The 15,822-nt window shown below is 48.3% G+C and overlaps 1 protein-coding gene across 5 annotated transcripts in view; it reads left to right on the forward strand.

The window, feature by feature from the left end:
• Nucleotides 1-15,822, forward strand: part of PUM2 (pumilio RNA binding family member 2) — a 72,901-nt gene that overhangs the window by 34,656 nt on the left and 22,423 nt on the right. For all 5 annotated transcript variants that reach the window (XM_074194906.1, XM_074194897.1, XM_074194913.1 and 2 more), the window contains 8 exons: nucleotides 102-375; nucleotides 470-563; nucleotides 5,120-5,239; nucleotides 6,523-6,668; nucleotides 8,245-8,413; nucleotides 9,033-9,176; nucleotides 9,275-9,568; nucleotides 12,171-12,410. In XM_074194906.1, coding sequence (XP_074051007.1) covers nucleotides 102-375; nucleotides 470-563; nucleotides 5,120-5,239; nucleotides 6,523-6,668; nucleotides 8,245-8,413; nucleotides 9,033-9,176; nucleotides 9,275-9,568; nucleotides 12,171-12,410 — 1,481 coding nt within the window. The remainder of the gene's footprint in view (nucleotides 1-101; nucleotides 376-469; nucleotides 564-5,119; nucleotides 5,240-6,522; nucleotides 6,669-8,244; nucleotides 8,414-9,032; nucleotides 9,177-9,274; nucleotides 9,569-12,170; nucleotides 12,411-15,822) is intronic.

Genomic DNA, 15,822 nt, shown 5'->3' on the forward strand with positions numbered 1-15,822 from the left:
AGACATCTCTGGGCCTTTCTTGTGTTTCTTGAAATTGTGACTGTTTCCCTTGTTGCTGGTGGCTTTTCCCTTTCTGATCCCATCCACTTCTCTTTATGTAGTCGTACTCCGGGAAGCCGCCAAGCTTCTCCCACAGAAGTAGCTGAGCGCCTGGGCCCCAATTCAAATCCTCCTGAAGGACTGGGTCCTCTCCCCAATCCTGCAGCTAATAAGCCCCTCGTGGAAGAGTTCCCCAGCCCCGAAGCCCAGACTTTGGATGCCATGGAGCAAGTGGGCCTGGATTCCTTGCAGTTTGACTATCCTGGAAACCAGGTGCCGATGGACTCTTCAGGGGCTACCGTCGGCCTCTTTGACTACAGCTCCCAGCCGCAGCAGGTAACTGGTCTCCACTTGGCGGTTGGGGTGGCCTCTGGTGGGGGAGGGGGAGGGGAACACATCTGAAGTGGGCCTGCCTCTGTTTATCTCCTAGCTCTTTCAGAGGACCAGTGCGCTAACTGTCCAGCAGCTAACGGCCGCCCAGCAGCAGCAGTATGCGTTAGCTGCGGCCCAGCAGCCGCACATTGGTAAGTGGTGAGCGGCAAACCGATCTGGTGTGTGTGGGGGGAATGGAGCAAGACCCTGCCTGGGTCTTTGAGGCTTCCTGGTGAGCTGTGTACCTGTGAGTGGCTTCCTTTGAAATTGGGGTACAAGGCCAAGGTGGAGGGATGTTTCCCAGTGGGCATCAGTGAATGTTGTGGCTGAAGAGCAGCTGTGTCTTAAACCTTAGAGAAACAGAATTGGTGAGGAATGCTACCCTGGAGCCCTGGGAGGTCCTGGTCAAGCCACAGGCTCCCTCCTTGGGGAAATGAGGAGCAGGACCCAGGACTGTGCTGGGGATGGCTCGGAAGACGACCTGGGGCCATCTGATCCTGGAATCCTGGGCAGATGAGGGCACTGCTGCCTCTCTCTCCTCTGTAAGATGAGGCTGTTGTGACCATCAGAGTAGGTCCTGTTTGGAAAGCTCTCATGCAGTCCTGGGCCATCATTATCACACCATCATCTGCTGTGTCTGATCTTCCCACACCTGTAGCATGAGAGAACGGCTGTTCCCTCTTCCCAGGGAAAGGGGGGGATGGTGGATGGGTTATGGGCTTAGAGACTTCAGAGCTGCCTATTGCAGAGGTTGGCTGTCCTGGGCTTGGATCTCCAGAACAGGCGAAGGAGGTGAGAGAATTGAGTGTTCTTGGGTCAATTCATTCATCTTCTTAGTTGCTCTACCAGCTTGTCATCTCCATATTTGCCTTGGCCTGGGCCTACTCTGTGTCCTGTGCTTGGCCTTGCAGGCTTTGGGAGCCTAGGGCCCAGCCCGATCTGGTCTGCTTGCCTTCTTCCCTCAGGGTGGAGTATGAGCACTTGGGCTTCCTGGTAGCTCCTTTGGGAGGACACGCTCGCCGTCCTGTTCCAGAAAGGGCTGGGGCCAGGGCATATGCTGGCCAGTTTTTTTTTTAGGGTGTCTCTGTTTAGGAAGAGCCCAATTCCAGCTGTCCTCAGGAACACTTGGCTTGGGAAGAGGGGCAGAAATCCTGTTTTCTTTTGTGGACGTTTTGGAGGCTAGCTTGGCATGCCTGGTTCCATCTAGGAACAGGGGGGAAGGATGGAATGAGGATTCCCCCCAGCTTTTTTAACTTAAGCAAGTGTTTTATTGATGCTTTGAAAAAATATTTTGTCACTTCTCAGGGAGTTGTGGAAACTTTTCTCCTGCCTCCATCCCCAGCCTAGTATAACAAATCCAGTCAAGCCCAAGTATCTGGCAGGTTGGCCACTTTCTACCAAGAAGGAGAAAGCCCCTGCCAGGGGTCAGACTGAGCGAAGCCCAGGGCACAGTAAGAGTTCTTGGAGGTGGCCACTGCTACAGAGCTCCCCACCTACAGCCGGTGTGTTGATGGCTCAGCTGGCCTGTGTGCAGGTGGAGTCAGTTTGGTCGTGGAAGGACCTAAATTCGGATTTCTGTCCCTGGCTTCTTCCTGGAAACTAGACCCTTTGTTTTCCTGCCATGGGCCTGCAGCAGTTCCCTTGAGGTTGAAAGGTCACATTCCTCATATCCAAGAAGGGGAGCATTTCAGGACCTTCCATTGTGACCAGTTTGTCCAAGACACGAGGCGGTCTCCCGATAGCAATCCCCAAATGGAAAGGACTCCACTAACCCCTGCTTAAAAGGCTCAGGGAGGGCGCCTACCACCTGGAGCTTCTTCCTCTTGCAATCATTCGTAGAAAAATAAATAAGTCTCGTGTGGTTCCCTTGCACTCTTTTCCAGAGTTGGGTAAATTAGATGCAAGTAGATAACAGTGAATGAGGGGCAGGGCCTAGGTCAGGTCCTGAAGATGTGAGTTCAAATCCAGCTCAGATCTGTGTGATGTCTGTTCTGCCTCAGTATCCTCATTTCTCTTAAAAAAATAGTGTATCACTTGGCTTCCAGGGTTGTTTTGCAGATCAAATAAGATCAGACATGTGTTCAGTACTTTGCAAACCTTAAAGACTATGAAGTGAATGGTCTACATTTTATTGCAGCAGAAAACAGTATGCGTAGCCCCTAAAGAGCTACTTGACAGCGGGCCCTTGCCCTCGCCAGCCCTAGCAATGGGACTGCTGGGTCACAGCCTCTGTTCTGCAGCCCCTCCAGCACTTGGTAGTGAAGGGTCTGGGACATGGAGGAGGCACCCCAAAGGGGTGTGTGGCCATTCTATTACCCCAATGGGGGATCAATTCCCTGGCTCCCCAGGGCCAAACCACCATATACCCATATATGGTATTTTTTTAAATAGACTTGTATAGAAATAATAAAACTGTTGGTGTTCCCTGGAAATTGTGCCAAACTTATGATATTTTTTCTTTGTATCCTCACAACCCTGTGGAGTGAGGTGATAGGGTGATATGGTCATTCCCGTTTTACAGATGAGGAAACAGAGAGATGAAGTGACTTGCCTAGGGTTACACAGATGAGATTTGAACCCCAGACTTGAGTAATTATGGTGTAGCATTCTGTCCCGGGCCCGCGGCCCCCCCCCCCCCCCCCCCCCCCCGCCCTCAAGTGTAAGGGCTTGTGGAAGCATTTCCTAATTTCCTAAATCCTTAATGGTTGCTCATAGCACATGTCACCCTTCTCTACAAAACTGACCTTCCTCATTTCACCAGGAGATATTACTTGATGATGGGGAGAAGTTGCTCCCACTGCCCCAAAATGAGCCACAATAACAGGTCAATGGTCTCAAGCCCTGGAATGTCCAGAGGTCAGAGAGCTGCCACATGGAACTAGGACTGTGCTGGGGATGTTGGCACATATTTCCTGTTCGTCCTCATGGATTACCTGACTCTGTGGGGGCTGTGGATGCTGAGGTCCTCTTCGCACCTGCTGTTTTGGGGGCATCTCTTGGCTGTGTTGACGATGAACCTTCTCTGCTTTTCATTAGGCCTAGGACACTTTGGCAGGGGGATTCTGCCAGGGGTCTACACAACAGGTTTGGCTTTCTGTTCACGACTGGAAACGGGCTTTCATTTCCAGAGAAGTCCCTCAGTGACACTTGGCAGCTTAGTTAGTAAATCCACGAATGATGACAATGACCAGTCCTTCTTGCCAATGGATAAAGTATCTCAGCACCTTTACCCCAAGTGCCTGGCAGGGGCCTCCTGTGGCCAAGAGTGGATCCCAGGGGCAGCTTCGGTGAGTTCTGGACAGAAGATGGGCTCTGACGATTGGGAGATTGGTCACGGTGCATACATGTGAACATGGGCAACAGCAGAGAGGACATACCTCACTGGCCGTCACCCTGGCCCAGGACCTTGTTCCCAGCATGGCCGGGATGAGATGACTCATGCAGAGATGCCCATTGTGCCAACAATAGTGGAAGTCAGGGATGGTGGCAGAAGGTGTCTGAGGGAAGGTCTCGGCCCAAGGGCCTCCATTTTTTCAGTGAGACGAGGTTCCCCTCTGGGATGTTGGGGAAGGAAGGGAGCCTTGGGAGCATTGAGGAGAATTGAAAAGGTTTGTGGTGATGGGGGAGATTGTCAGTGGATCGCTTTGCTGTCATGAGGGCCCAGAGCAATTGGTAGTGTGTCTACTCTGCTGTGGGGCAGGGTCTTCTCCAGCTTTGAGAAACAGGAGATAACACCGTGTCAAGAGCTTTACAATTAGGGTCTCACGTGATCCTCACGACAAGCCTGCAAAGTGAGGACTAGCCTCTCATTCACTCACCATACCATCGAGGACTCTGACCCCGACTCCAGGATCACCCAGCTCTGATGTGTCTGATGCACGCTTGAAATTTGAACCTTGCCCAACTCCAGGCTTGTGACACCGGCTGTCACTCACTTGGCCTTGACAGAATAAGGTGGCAGCAGGAACAGGGGCGAGGGTTTTGAGGGGAGGATTTGAACAAAAATCAGGATGAGGGGTTATAAGTGACTGGAGGACTTGGGATGGTGAAGGAGAGATTGGGTAAGGGAATCTCTGGGTCACTGAGCATAATGGGGAGCTCTTGGGGGTGATGGCCCATCTCTGGGTATAGTGGAGGTGGCTAGAGGAATCTAGCCTGGGGCAGGAGGCAAGGAGGTGGGGAGAAAAGAAAGGCTGTGACCCAGAATATGTAGAGTGAGGCGGCCAGGCTTGGGGGCTGTAGGCTAAGGAGTGGTGGGGGTAGAGCGAGAGCCTGGAGGCCACCCACTCTTCATAACTGCCTTCTCCCCAGGGGTCAAACTGAGTCTGTTGGCCAACCGAGGGCTGGTCAGGGGGCATTTCCTTCTGGGGAACTGCCTGGTGGGTGGCCAAGAGGGGGTTGGAGCATGTTTTCATAGGGATTCCTTCATGTCCCCCGAGTTCCTCAGATGTTACAGGATGAGCTTCCCAGATTTTTTATTGGCTTTCAGGGTAGTGGAACTGGAGTCAGGAAGTCCTGAGTTCAAATTCAGTCTCATCTGTTTTTTGTTTGCCTCAGTTTCTTCATTTGAAAATGGGGGTTGTGATAGTACCTGCCTCCGGGGGGGGGGGTGTTGTGAGGATTATCTTCCTCTCTATTTTATTAAGTATTTGTGCTTCATTCTCTTAGGGAGAGTTTTTCATTTGCTCTCCTTCCTTTTCCCCTCCAGCTGGCGTCTTCTCTGCAGGCCTTGCTCCAGCCGCTTTTGTGCCAAACCCCTACATTATTAGTGCTGCCCCCCCTGGCACCGATCCCTACACTGCAGCTGGCCTGGCAGCGACGTTGGCAGGTAAGGGGCGGGCAGCAGCCAGCCATGTTCTCCCTGGAGATTTGTGGTCATGGGACAGGGTTTGATCTTGGGAAGACAGCCCAAGTGCCATGGGTTAGAAGAGCAAGCTGGTGAAGCCCCTGCTGGACCCAAGTCTATTTTATTTCTTGAAAGGTCGGCAGGGGTGTCCCAGGGAGAGTGGAGGCATTAGAAAGGGAGGATGACAGTGGACCCTTGGGAGCAGCTGCATGGTGGGGGCTAGAGAAGGTTGGAGGAGCAGGCGTCCTTGGGGCAGCTGCCAGCTTTGGTGGGCTGACCCAAAGATGCTGGAGTGGTGGGCTACTTCCTTCTCCAGCTCATTTTACAGGTGAAGAAACTGAGGTAGACAGGGTCACCCAGCTGCCCCTTGTCTGAGGCAAGATTTGCACTTAGGACTCCAGGTCTGGCCCTTGATGCACCTGGATCCCTGTACTTATTCCCAGTCTCGCCCCCTGGTGCGGGCCCCCCCCCCCCACTGTTTACATTTCACATTGCTTTCTTCCTTGTCTAGCCCATTCCTCAAGCCAAGCTTCTTAGAAGTCTATTTTGCTGTTTCCTGTTTTGATTGTCGTTTTTTATCTCGTTTTCTTCACCACATCAGATGATTTTTATTTTTCCATCCCAACTCATTTGGGTTGGTTGGTTCTGTGCAGGGAGCAGGTTGGCCCCCAAAGAATAGTTTTGAGCAGCTTGGCCTCAGAACTCTTGCCCCAGCATCCTGGGATGATGAGAAACAGGAGCCTCTTGGGAGTCCTGGATGCTCCTCCTCACTGGCTTTGGGCTCCCTTTCCTTTCTTCCCCACGCTCCTTCCCACCCACCTTTTTGAGTTTTTCTGGTAGTAATCACTTGAGCTTCCACTTGTGCTGCAAAATTCAACAGAACTGAAAGGGGATTGGAAAATGGGGGCAGCTGGGTGGTGCAGTGGATTGCATTCTGGCCCTGGAGTCAGGAGGAGCTGAGTTCAAGTCCAGCCTCCGATACTTGATACTTCCTAGCTGTGTGACTTTAGATAACACTTAATCCTAATTACCTTGCCCAAAAAAAAGAAAAGAAAAATGAAAAACACTGAAGAAAACTTAGGCTTTTTGGGGAAAACATTTTGACCTAGGGATGAGTGTAGGAAAGGGGTTGATTCCTAAAGGAGTCTCTTGTTTATCCTTTGAGAAAAAAGAAGGCTAATTGGTTATCTTGAGTGGTCTTGGGTGCTGGCTACATTTCTGTGCTAGCAGTGAATTAACCTCTCATCTCTCTGTGTTTTGGGTAGGTCCTGCAGTGGTCCCACCCCAGTATTATGGTGTGCCCTGGGGGGTGTATCCAGCCAATTTGTTTCAGCAGCAAGCTGCAGCTGCCGCCACCAGTGCAGCCAGTCAGCAAGCCGCATCCCAGGCTCCTCCTCCGGGACAGCAACAGGTAGCTCCTTGGCATAGTCCTGAAATAAATTTTTTTCTTGTTAATTGTAGTGTCCTTCATACTCGGAGAGCTAAACTACTCCTTCATTCTGACCAGTAGGTGGGGATCAGTGAGGGGGAGACACCCAGTAGATCATTCTTCAATTTCAGGACTGCATGTTAAAGGACCTCATTGAACAATAATAATCATGATAACGAAAGTGATTTATTTGATGATCGTTTTGGGGATCTTAGCCCGAGGCTGAGTTAGGGGAAACAGTCAGTGAGGTCTCGGTTAATCCTTTGGGCTCTCAGGCTTGTTAGGAGTTTGTTAGTGGTGAGCCCATGATCTTTGTAGAAACTGGTGGGTGACCGACCTGATGACCAAGTTGTAGGAGCAGATCTAGTTTATGTTTTATCAGTAGCTTTCTTACTGCTCCTCAGCCTGTCTCTAGAAGCTAAGGTTTGATTTGTCTCACTTTTGCTGACAGATGATCCCACTTAGATTGCAGGGGCCCATGGGGGTATTATCTCCCTTGGGGTGCAGCTGCTCCTCAAGGAGCTCCCCTCTTTTGGCTACATTCTAAACTATGCAGAGCTTGTTGGAGTTTACAGTTTTTTTTTAAGATTTTATTATTTTGAGCTTTACCATTTTCCCCCAATCTTGTTTCCCTCCCCCCACCCCCACAGAAAGCAATTTGTTAGTCTCTGCATTGTTTCCATTGTGTGCACTGATCTAAGTTGAATGTGATGAGAGAGAAATCATATCCTTAAGGAAGAAAAATAAAGTATAAGAGATAGCAAACTTACATAATAAAATAATGGTTTTTTCCCCCCTAATTTGAAGGTAATAGTCCTTGATCTTTGTTTAAAGTCCACAATTCTTTCTCTGGATACAGATGGTATTCTCCATTGCAGAGAGCCCAAAATTGTCCCTGGTTGTTGCACTGAAGCAATGAGCAATTTCATCAAGGTTGATCATCGCCCCCATGTTGCTGTTGGGGTGTGCAGTGTTTTCCTGGTTCTCCTCATCTCGCGGAGTTTATAAAATTTTAAACACCTTAGCAACTACCTTAAAGTTTTCTCTGGAACATCCACAGAGTTGAAAGAGGAAGAGCTTTGGAGGAAACTTGGGTGGTTTGGGGAAATGTTTTGGTCTAGGAATGATAGTACAGGAAAGTTGTCTGTCCTGGAGATGTCTCCGATTTTGTTGGCAAACATTACCTTGATGATAAAATTCCAAATTACTTTTGCAACTATGGAATAAAAATCTAAGAACAAACATTAGAACAAAGCTTCCACATTGCTGAAATGTGGAAGTGGGAATAAATTTGGGTTTAGTTCATTAGTTCCTCGAACAATGAATAATCTGGGGTCTTTTCCATGACATAGTTTCTTTTTAGACCTTTTGTTACAGAATCTCCTTCTACTCCTGCAATTTAAGAAATCAGCCTTTTTGTCTTTTTATCTTGAGGTCCAGGCTTTGGTTTCAATTCCTAGAGGTCTGTGAACTTGTAATGTGGTTAAAGAGAGTTGTCTTAGACAACTTGGATTCCTCAGTGTTTTTGTCATTTGCTCTCTTGGTCCTCTGCTCACAGGTTCTCCGGGCTGGAGCCAGTCAACGTCCTCTCACTCCTAATCAGACTCAGCAGGGGCAGCCAGCAGAATCCCTTGCTGCTGCTGCTGCCGCCGCCGCTGCCGCTGCTGCTGCCGCTGCTGCCAACCCCGCTCTGGCTTTTGGGCAGGGCCTTGCTACTGGCATGCCAGGTAATGGATGGTATGAGCTGTGTTCAGTCCAGTTTGCTTTTGCTATGTGGGAAGAGGTCCTGCCCTGAGTTCCCCAAGGTTCAAATACTGACAGGCCATGTGCTCATGGGCATCTGGGAGATCCTGGAACAAGTCTGACTTGGAGAAGAAGGGAAGTGGATAAAGGGTGGGTTTGCAGCCCCTTATGGGTGGATGGTCAGTCTGAAAGGTCACCTTTGAGTTTGGTAGTCAAAATGTAGTCGACACAAAAGAAATCCATTGGCCTTGCTTTGACCCTTTGTGTCTTCTCCTACCTCCAAGATGGCAGCATGCAAGGCTGTTTGGGTCCAGACCTTCCATTACCAGTTGTATTGGGCTTCCCTGGGGCTCCTCTGTTGGTGGTCATTGGAGTATGTTAGCTCAGAAGTCCGAGCCATAAATGTCCCGTATGGCCTTTGTCATTCGCTGTTTGTAGGCAGTCAGGGCCCAGGGAGAGTCATTTCTCCCGGGCTTAGTTGAGCTTCCTTTGACCTCCCATGTCTCTGCCTTGCGCTGTCTGTCCACCTTTGCAGTCGAATGCTTTCTCATGAAGACACTGTGCTGAGGGTGATCCTCCATCTGTCTCTTCTCCAACCTCTAGGGTACCAAGTCCTTGCCCCGACCGCCTACTATGACCAGACTGGTGCCTTAGTGGTGGGCCCTGGAGCAAGAACTGGCCTGGGTGCCCCAGTCCGCCTCGTGGCCTCCACGCCTGTTCTCATTAGTTCGGCAGCAGCACAGGCTGGTAAGTTAGTAGGACCCAGGCTTCCCTACCAAGCTTCTCCTTCCGGATGGGATTTGTTCTGGGTCCTAGAGCAAGGACTCCAAACTTATGTCTTGCAGCAGCTGCAGCTTCTGCCGGAGGGTCAGCCAGTAGTCTGACAGGAGCCACCAATGGCCTCTTCCGGCCTCTTGGCACCCAGCCGCCGCCGCCGCCACCGCAGCCTCCTCCCCAGCCCAACACCAATCTTCAGTCAAGTTCCTTTTATGGGAGCAGTTCTCTGACCAGCACCTCCCAGAGTAGTTCCTTGTTTTCTCATGGGCCAGGCCAGCCTGGAGGCACGTCTCTGGGTTTTGGGAGCAGCAGCTCCCTGGGGGCTGCCCTTGGCTCTGCCCTCAGTGGCTTCGGCTCATCTGGTAAGTGTCTCTCGTGGCCCAAGTCTCCTTTTCGCTGATGAGCTTTTTAAGTTACAATGGGAATCATGAAACGTTTCTTGATAGTTGAGCCAAGTAAAATACATCTTGGAGGCTTTTTTCCCCCTTGGTTTTATAATAAAAACTTGAATGTATTTCAAACAATCCGGAGCTTTTTCAATACAGTGCCTTTTTTAAAAGGCATTTTCTTGTCTCTGGAAAAATGTTTTTCAAGGACCAATAGATTTGACAGTGTTTTTAGATCTCATTGGCTAACTGCTTCTTATTCCTTAGACTGCCGGTCATTCAACTGTTTTTTCCCATGGTGACAGATGACATGTTCATCATGTGATTCATATGATTTGTTAATTTTTGATTGCCTTAATTTTCTTCATAGAAATGCAGTGTCATGGTAAATGATTCTGAACTAAAGCCCCAGCCAGCCATTTAGGGAGTCTGGTAAACTAACTAAAGTCCTAACCCAAGTTTTTTTTTTTTTTACCTATTTCTCCAAGAAACCTTAATGTTTAGAAAAAAGTCAGGCAAAATCCCTCCATCACTTTTGCCTCGATGACCTATTTTTGCTTTTTCAGACAACACAAAATTTGGCAATTTGCAAACCAAATATTCTTGACATCTGAAACCTCAGCAGTCCTGGGATCTCTGATTAATGAGGTGCTCTGCTTCCTTGCTCAGGCTTTGTGGCCGCATGGGCTGTGCCCTCCTGCCATGGTCCATTGCGGCAGCAGGCTCAGAATGATTCCCTTCCCAGCTTGGCATCACTCAGGGTACCAGCACCGCGGGACACTGGGTGAGGAGAGCCAGCCAATCAGATCAGAACTCTGGGCCTAACTCCCATCTGTTTGTACCACCCAAGGAGAGGCGCCATCCATAGCCTTTGGTGCCCTGGCTCTGGGTACGGCCTTCGAGTTTTCAGAGCTAGTTTAGTTAAGCAAAGTTGAGTTCTGCTCCTGTTGATCTGGGTGGCTAAGGAAAGAGCCTCCTAATTCTTTTTAAATCTTTGGAGTTCTTTGACCTGTGGGTTGGGGAGCTAGCCACCCTCTTTGGGAGTGAGCTGTTTCTGACTCTCAGTGTCTGCAGAGATGAGCCGTGTGCAGTGGGGTTGAACTTTGGAACATTCCCTTCGCCAGTGTCCTTTAAATTGACTTAGTACAGCACTGCTCTGAAGGGGTTTGCCAAGCCCAGCTCCAGGAGGGCATCTCCACTGGTATTCCTCACCTGTTAAGTTGTACGTTTTTTTTGACAAGGCAATGGGGTTAAGTGGCTTGCCCAAGGTCACACAGCTAAGTAATGATTAAGTGTCTGAGGCCAAATTTGAACTCAGGTCCTCCTGACTCCAGGGCTGGTGCTCTATCCACTGTGCCACCTAGCTGTGCCCCTCCCCCACATTTTTAGCATTTTCTGAAACAACCTAACATTTTACTAGTGATTTTTCTTAAATTTAAAATTTGTCCCTGAAACAAATCTCATATATTAATGATTTTTTTTAGAAGAAAGACTGGCAGCATGGTTGGATAAGTTTGCCCCCTTTTTTGGTTTAATGTATAATAATGTTGTTTTCCTCCCTTAAATTTTATATTTTGTTGTGTCAGCATGTTAAGTTTTATACTTGTATTTGTTAGCTTAGTTGGATCTGCAGCCCGCCTTGTGCTCTGCTCATTTTCTCTTTCTAATCTATGTTCTATATGTATCCACCCCTCAAAAGACCTGCTATTGGAAACCTAGGTCTTTCTGGAACTTTTGAAGTGGTCTTGAAAAGCATTCCCTACCATATTGGCCTGAACATGCATCTGGATTTTTCATTCTGTACAGATTTCCCAGTCTTTGCTCAGCCCCAGAGTCCTAGTTTAGAAGGGCTGGCTCTGGGGAGAGAGTGGGGAAGAGCCAAGGAGTCAGGCCAGGCAGCCCCAGCCCATCTGACCTGATTTCTTGACTAAAAGGAGCAGTGAGAGAGAGGGGCCTGATGAACAGGAGGGAGAAGGAGCTCCAGGGACCTGAGAAAGGGCTGTTTTCATATGTCCTGAGTGGGAGGGTTGGCTCCAGGAGGTGGGGAAATCCCCAATGATGCTACTTCCTGAGGCCTGTGGCACTATGTGTTTTTGTGCCCATTTCAGAAGCCTCTGCTATTTGGGCCAATATGGACTTCTCATGTGGTGGCAGAGGTCAACAGCAGATGTGCCTTCAGGAGACCATTTTTGATTTATTTTCTCTGATATTGATAACTTTTTTTCCTTTGTGACTAGAAAAGATTGAATTGGAAGATCTAAGGACTTGTTTCCTGAGGTTAGGAAACTCCTCAAATTGAATCTTTTGCCATTCAATGTTCCACGACTCATTCTCGCAGCAGGGCTGAAGAAAGCCTGATAATTCGGTGGGACAGGATTAAGTTAGCAGTGAAACTATCAGAAATCTGAACTGGGCCCTGAAAGTATCTCACTCTTTGGGATGCATTGGGACCATATTCGCCCTGATGTTTACCAAATGATTATTGGGATCCCTTCTGGTATTACTCATGAGGAGTTGGGGATAGGTTTTATCCAGTTACCACTATATGTAATTAGGGTTTTTTTTATTTCTTCTTCAGTTGGCAGTTCTGCAAGTAGTAGTGCCACAAGGAGAGATTCTCTGTCTACTAGCTCTGAATTGTACAAAAGATCTAGTAGCAGCCTAGCTCCTCCCGTAGGGCCGCCATTTTACAATAGTCTGGGATTTTCCTCCTCTCCAAGCCCACTAGGCATGCCTCTGCCAAGCCAAACGCCAGGACATTGTCTTACGCCACCGCCATCCCTCTCATCACATGGATCTTCATCCAGTTTGCATTTAGGTAAAAAACCAACAACCCTTTTTATTTGTGTGTATACGTGTGTGTATGTTTGTGTGGGTATTTTTAATGGGTAAACCGTTTCATGTGTTGGATATGAGATGCAGAATTGCTTTTGCTTCTGGAAATATTCCTAACCTTTTAAAAATTGTTCACCTTTCTGTCTCAACGTTGAAATAAGTACAGTCAGTTTCAAGAAAGTTCTTTTGATGAAATGCAAAGGTGTGTTTTATATCTCCTTTGGATGTGCCTTGGGTGGGCATGTATACACGTGTGTTTTGTGTGGGTGTGGGTGTGTGTGTTCAGTTTCCCCAAAGAAGCAAATGCTTTCCAGGTTGTAGTGGAATGAAAATTTCACTCCTTCAAAGTTTGTGGATATGGGAAAGGGCAAACTTAACAGAGGTTTCCTTGGCACAGGGCCCCTCTGCGGCCCCCCCCCCCCCCCCCCCAGGGAGCTGCCCTAGGAAAGGGCTCAAGGGTGACAGGAAGAAGAAATGGCCTGAACTTGATGGTTGCATTAGTTGGAGGTTTTACAACAGAAAATTTGGGGTATGGTTAGACCCCATTGCTCTAAAATAAAACAAGATGCACACCAGGTGATGGATTTTTTGAACCCAGGCTTTTGATGAAAAACATTTTATTTTGTACATAGAAAAGTTTTGTGACTATTTAATTATAGAGCTGTACTCCAAATTATAAATGGCCAGTAGTTATTTTGCTCTCTTCCATGGGGATGGACTTGTCCAGGTTAATAATGCTGCACAAATGAATTTTAACAATTTAATGTAAATGGTATTCATGTAGGGACTGTGATGGTCTCTGTCTTGAAACGATTGACACTAGAAAGGCTCAGCCTCTTCACTGATGGATGATCTTATTTTCTTTGTGTTGTGGGTTGAAAATGCATTTCATTAGATGATGTGACCCTCCTAACTTTTTCCTTATACTTGATATGAATCCACCTGCCTTTGGCTCCTTCTGTTCATCTCCAAGAAAGACTTGTAAAATTTTGTCCATGAGGGCTGTGAAAACCCATTTGATTATTTTTTTAATATGTTCTGACCAGTATTTTCTCAGAGTACAAAAGGTAATTCCTGTTTCTATCAAAGCCTTCTTTATACTGAAGCACACATCTCCTTGGCTACCAGAGTGGCAGGATAGGAGCTGTGGCTGTGCCCAGTTTGTGGGCATTCGGGGCCTGGGCGCTACTCTCCTGAGGGAGGCTCTTGAGACTACCTACATGTGACTCTGATCCACTGTGGACTGGTTGGCCTTCTTGCCTGCTTCTTCCCTTGGGGCTGTTCCTTTTCTGTGAGCTTTGCAGAAACTGGGGGGGCGGGCATGAAGGGGGTGGATTTGGATGCCAGGGCTTCAGTGTATGATGTCGCATTCCTCTTTGCAAAGTAGCCCTTGAGGCAGGAACTTCCTGTGAGGCAGTAAGGAGGGAGAGTCAGCAGGGCCAAGAAGAGCTAGGTGGCATGGGCTGGCTGATTCCCGAACGAAGGTAAAAGAGTCATTGATCTGGGAAATGCTTGTTCTGCTCCCATCGGTCACATTTATTTTTAGTATTGTTATTAGTATTTATTATTAGTATTGTTTATTGTTAGTATTGCCTTCCCACCCCAACTCCACAGGCCAGAATCTGTCCCTAGACAGACTTGGTGCCTTCCAGGTGCATCAAGAAATGTGTTTGAGGGAAAGGGGAGGTAAGATTTAGAAGGACCGTTAGTGGGAGGCCGCCCAGGAAGCTCCAGCTCCTTCTTGGAGCGTGTCTTCCACAGCTTCCTGAGAGAAAGCAGCAAATGAGGTGGGATTATGAAGTCTTTAGAGGATGAATTCCTTTCAGGGAAGTTAATCGAAAAGCTGAGTGCCTAATTTTATCCCAATGATTGTTGATTAAATTTCTTCCTTAGATCAAAGAAAGAAGGCTTTCCCCTTTGAGAGCATGCTCAAAGACTGCAGTCAAAAGCTGTTTGAATAATAGTATGAAGGGATTTCCCCCAGTCCACCTCCATCCCCTACATTGCCAACAAAGTTTAATTGAGCACAATCTCAGGGCTATTTAAAAACAAAATCTGTATTGAGAGATATTGAGATAGACATAGATGAAGATATACTATATATAAAATCATGGTATATATTTGAATGTGTCTGTACACATCACATGGGTGTCCTGCCTGAACTCCCATATACTTGGGGAGGAGGGGGGTTGGGCCTCCTGATCCTAATATCTAACCTAGGGCTGTCCAACCTTAACTTTTCAAAACCTACTGACACAATAGACAGTTCTTTTGATTTGCCATTTTCGGGAGAGCATAACCCGGATGGAACCTCTCAGGAAGTTACTCTCTTGTCTGGAAAACTGAACCCAAAGAACATGCCCACAATCTCGAGTTATGTGGTACAATTCAACTCACCAGAAGTGAGCCATGCCCTGAAGGTCACCCTGAAGCGTAGGAATTTGGGCTCAATTTTGCCTCCCCAGGGAAGCTCTTCTCCTGAGGGCCGTGCTTAGTAGCCCTTCAGCTCACTTCTGCTCCCTTCCTCTCCATCTCAGACTCAAGGCCCTTCCAAGTTCTGTTCCTCTCAAGGGGCCACTCCCAGCTGAGTTAAGACCCCCACCCCCAGTGCATCGTTATGGAGAGATGCCCTGGGACCACCCAGAACAGCAATTGAAGGGCCTGCCATCCTTAAGGAGAGAAAACCCCAGTTCAGGTCAGAAATGCCTAAGCAAGGATCCCTCCCCACCCCAGGTTTAGCCAGAAAATGTCTTACTCTTTGTGTTCTTGGTTGGAGATCATGGACTGACAGCTTTGAGAAGAGCTGGGTGTCATGTTGTCCATGTGTTGGATTCCCCAGATTAATCACCAATTCCAAAGGAAGGAGAAAAGATGGGGGAACTCTTTGGAAGCAGATACCCCTGATGTTTGACCCTTCTCCCAGCCCAAAGTTCTACCTCTGCCCCTCTCTTTCCAGGCCTCCCTTTGTTGCCCACTTTCTGTCCTACCATCTCCCTGTGCCATGCTATCATTGCCCTTTTTAACCCCAAAGCATGCCCCACATCACCCTCCCCCAAGGGTGACTGCAGCTCTTCTTGCCCTCTACATCATGCCCCTAAGCAGTGGTCCCTGGTCAGCTTGGTCTGGCTTCTTTTTCTTCTTCCTGCTCCTCTCCCACTCATCGCTCCAGCCATTGGCTTCTCTTCTCCCTCTTTACCTCCCTCTTCCCCCATGCCAGTCACAAGCTCCACTTTTCCATACCTACCCCCATCCCCACTACCAAACGCCTACTGCCTTTCTTGCCACATGACTTGGTACATATTTTCATTCATTCTGTGTGTCTGTACTTTTAAAAGAAGGATATTTGAAGACTGGAGGACTGGGGCCGGGGAGATTTAGCTTGGAAACGCTTAGCT

This window comes from Macrotis lagotis, chromosome 1 (genome assembly GCF_037893015.1).
Source record: "Macrotis lagotis isolate mMagLag1 chromosome 1, bilby.v1.9.chrom.fasta, whole genome shotgun sequence".
Lineage (NCBI taxonomy): Eukaryota > Metazoa > Chordata > Mammalia > Peramelemorphia > Peramelidae > Macrotis > Macrotis lagotis.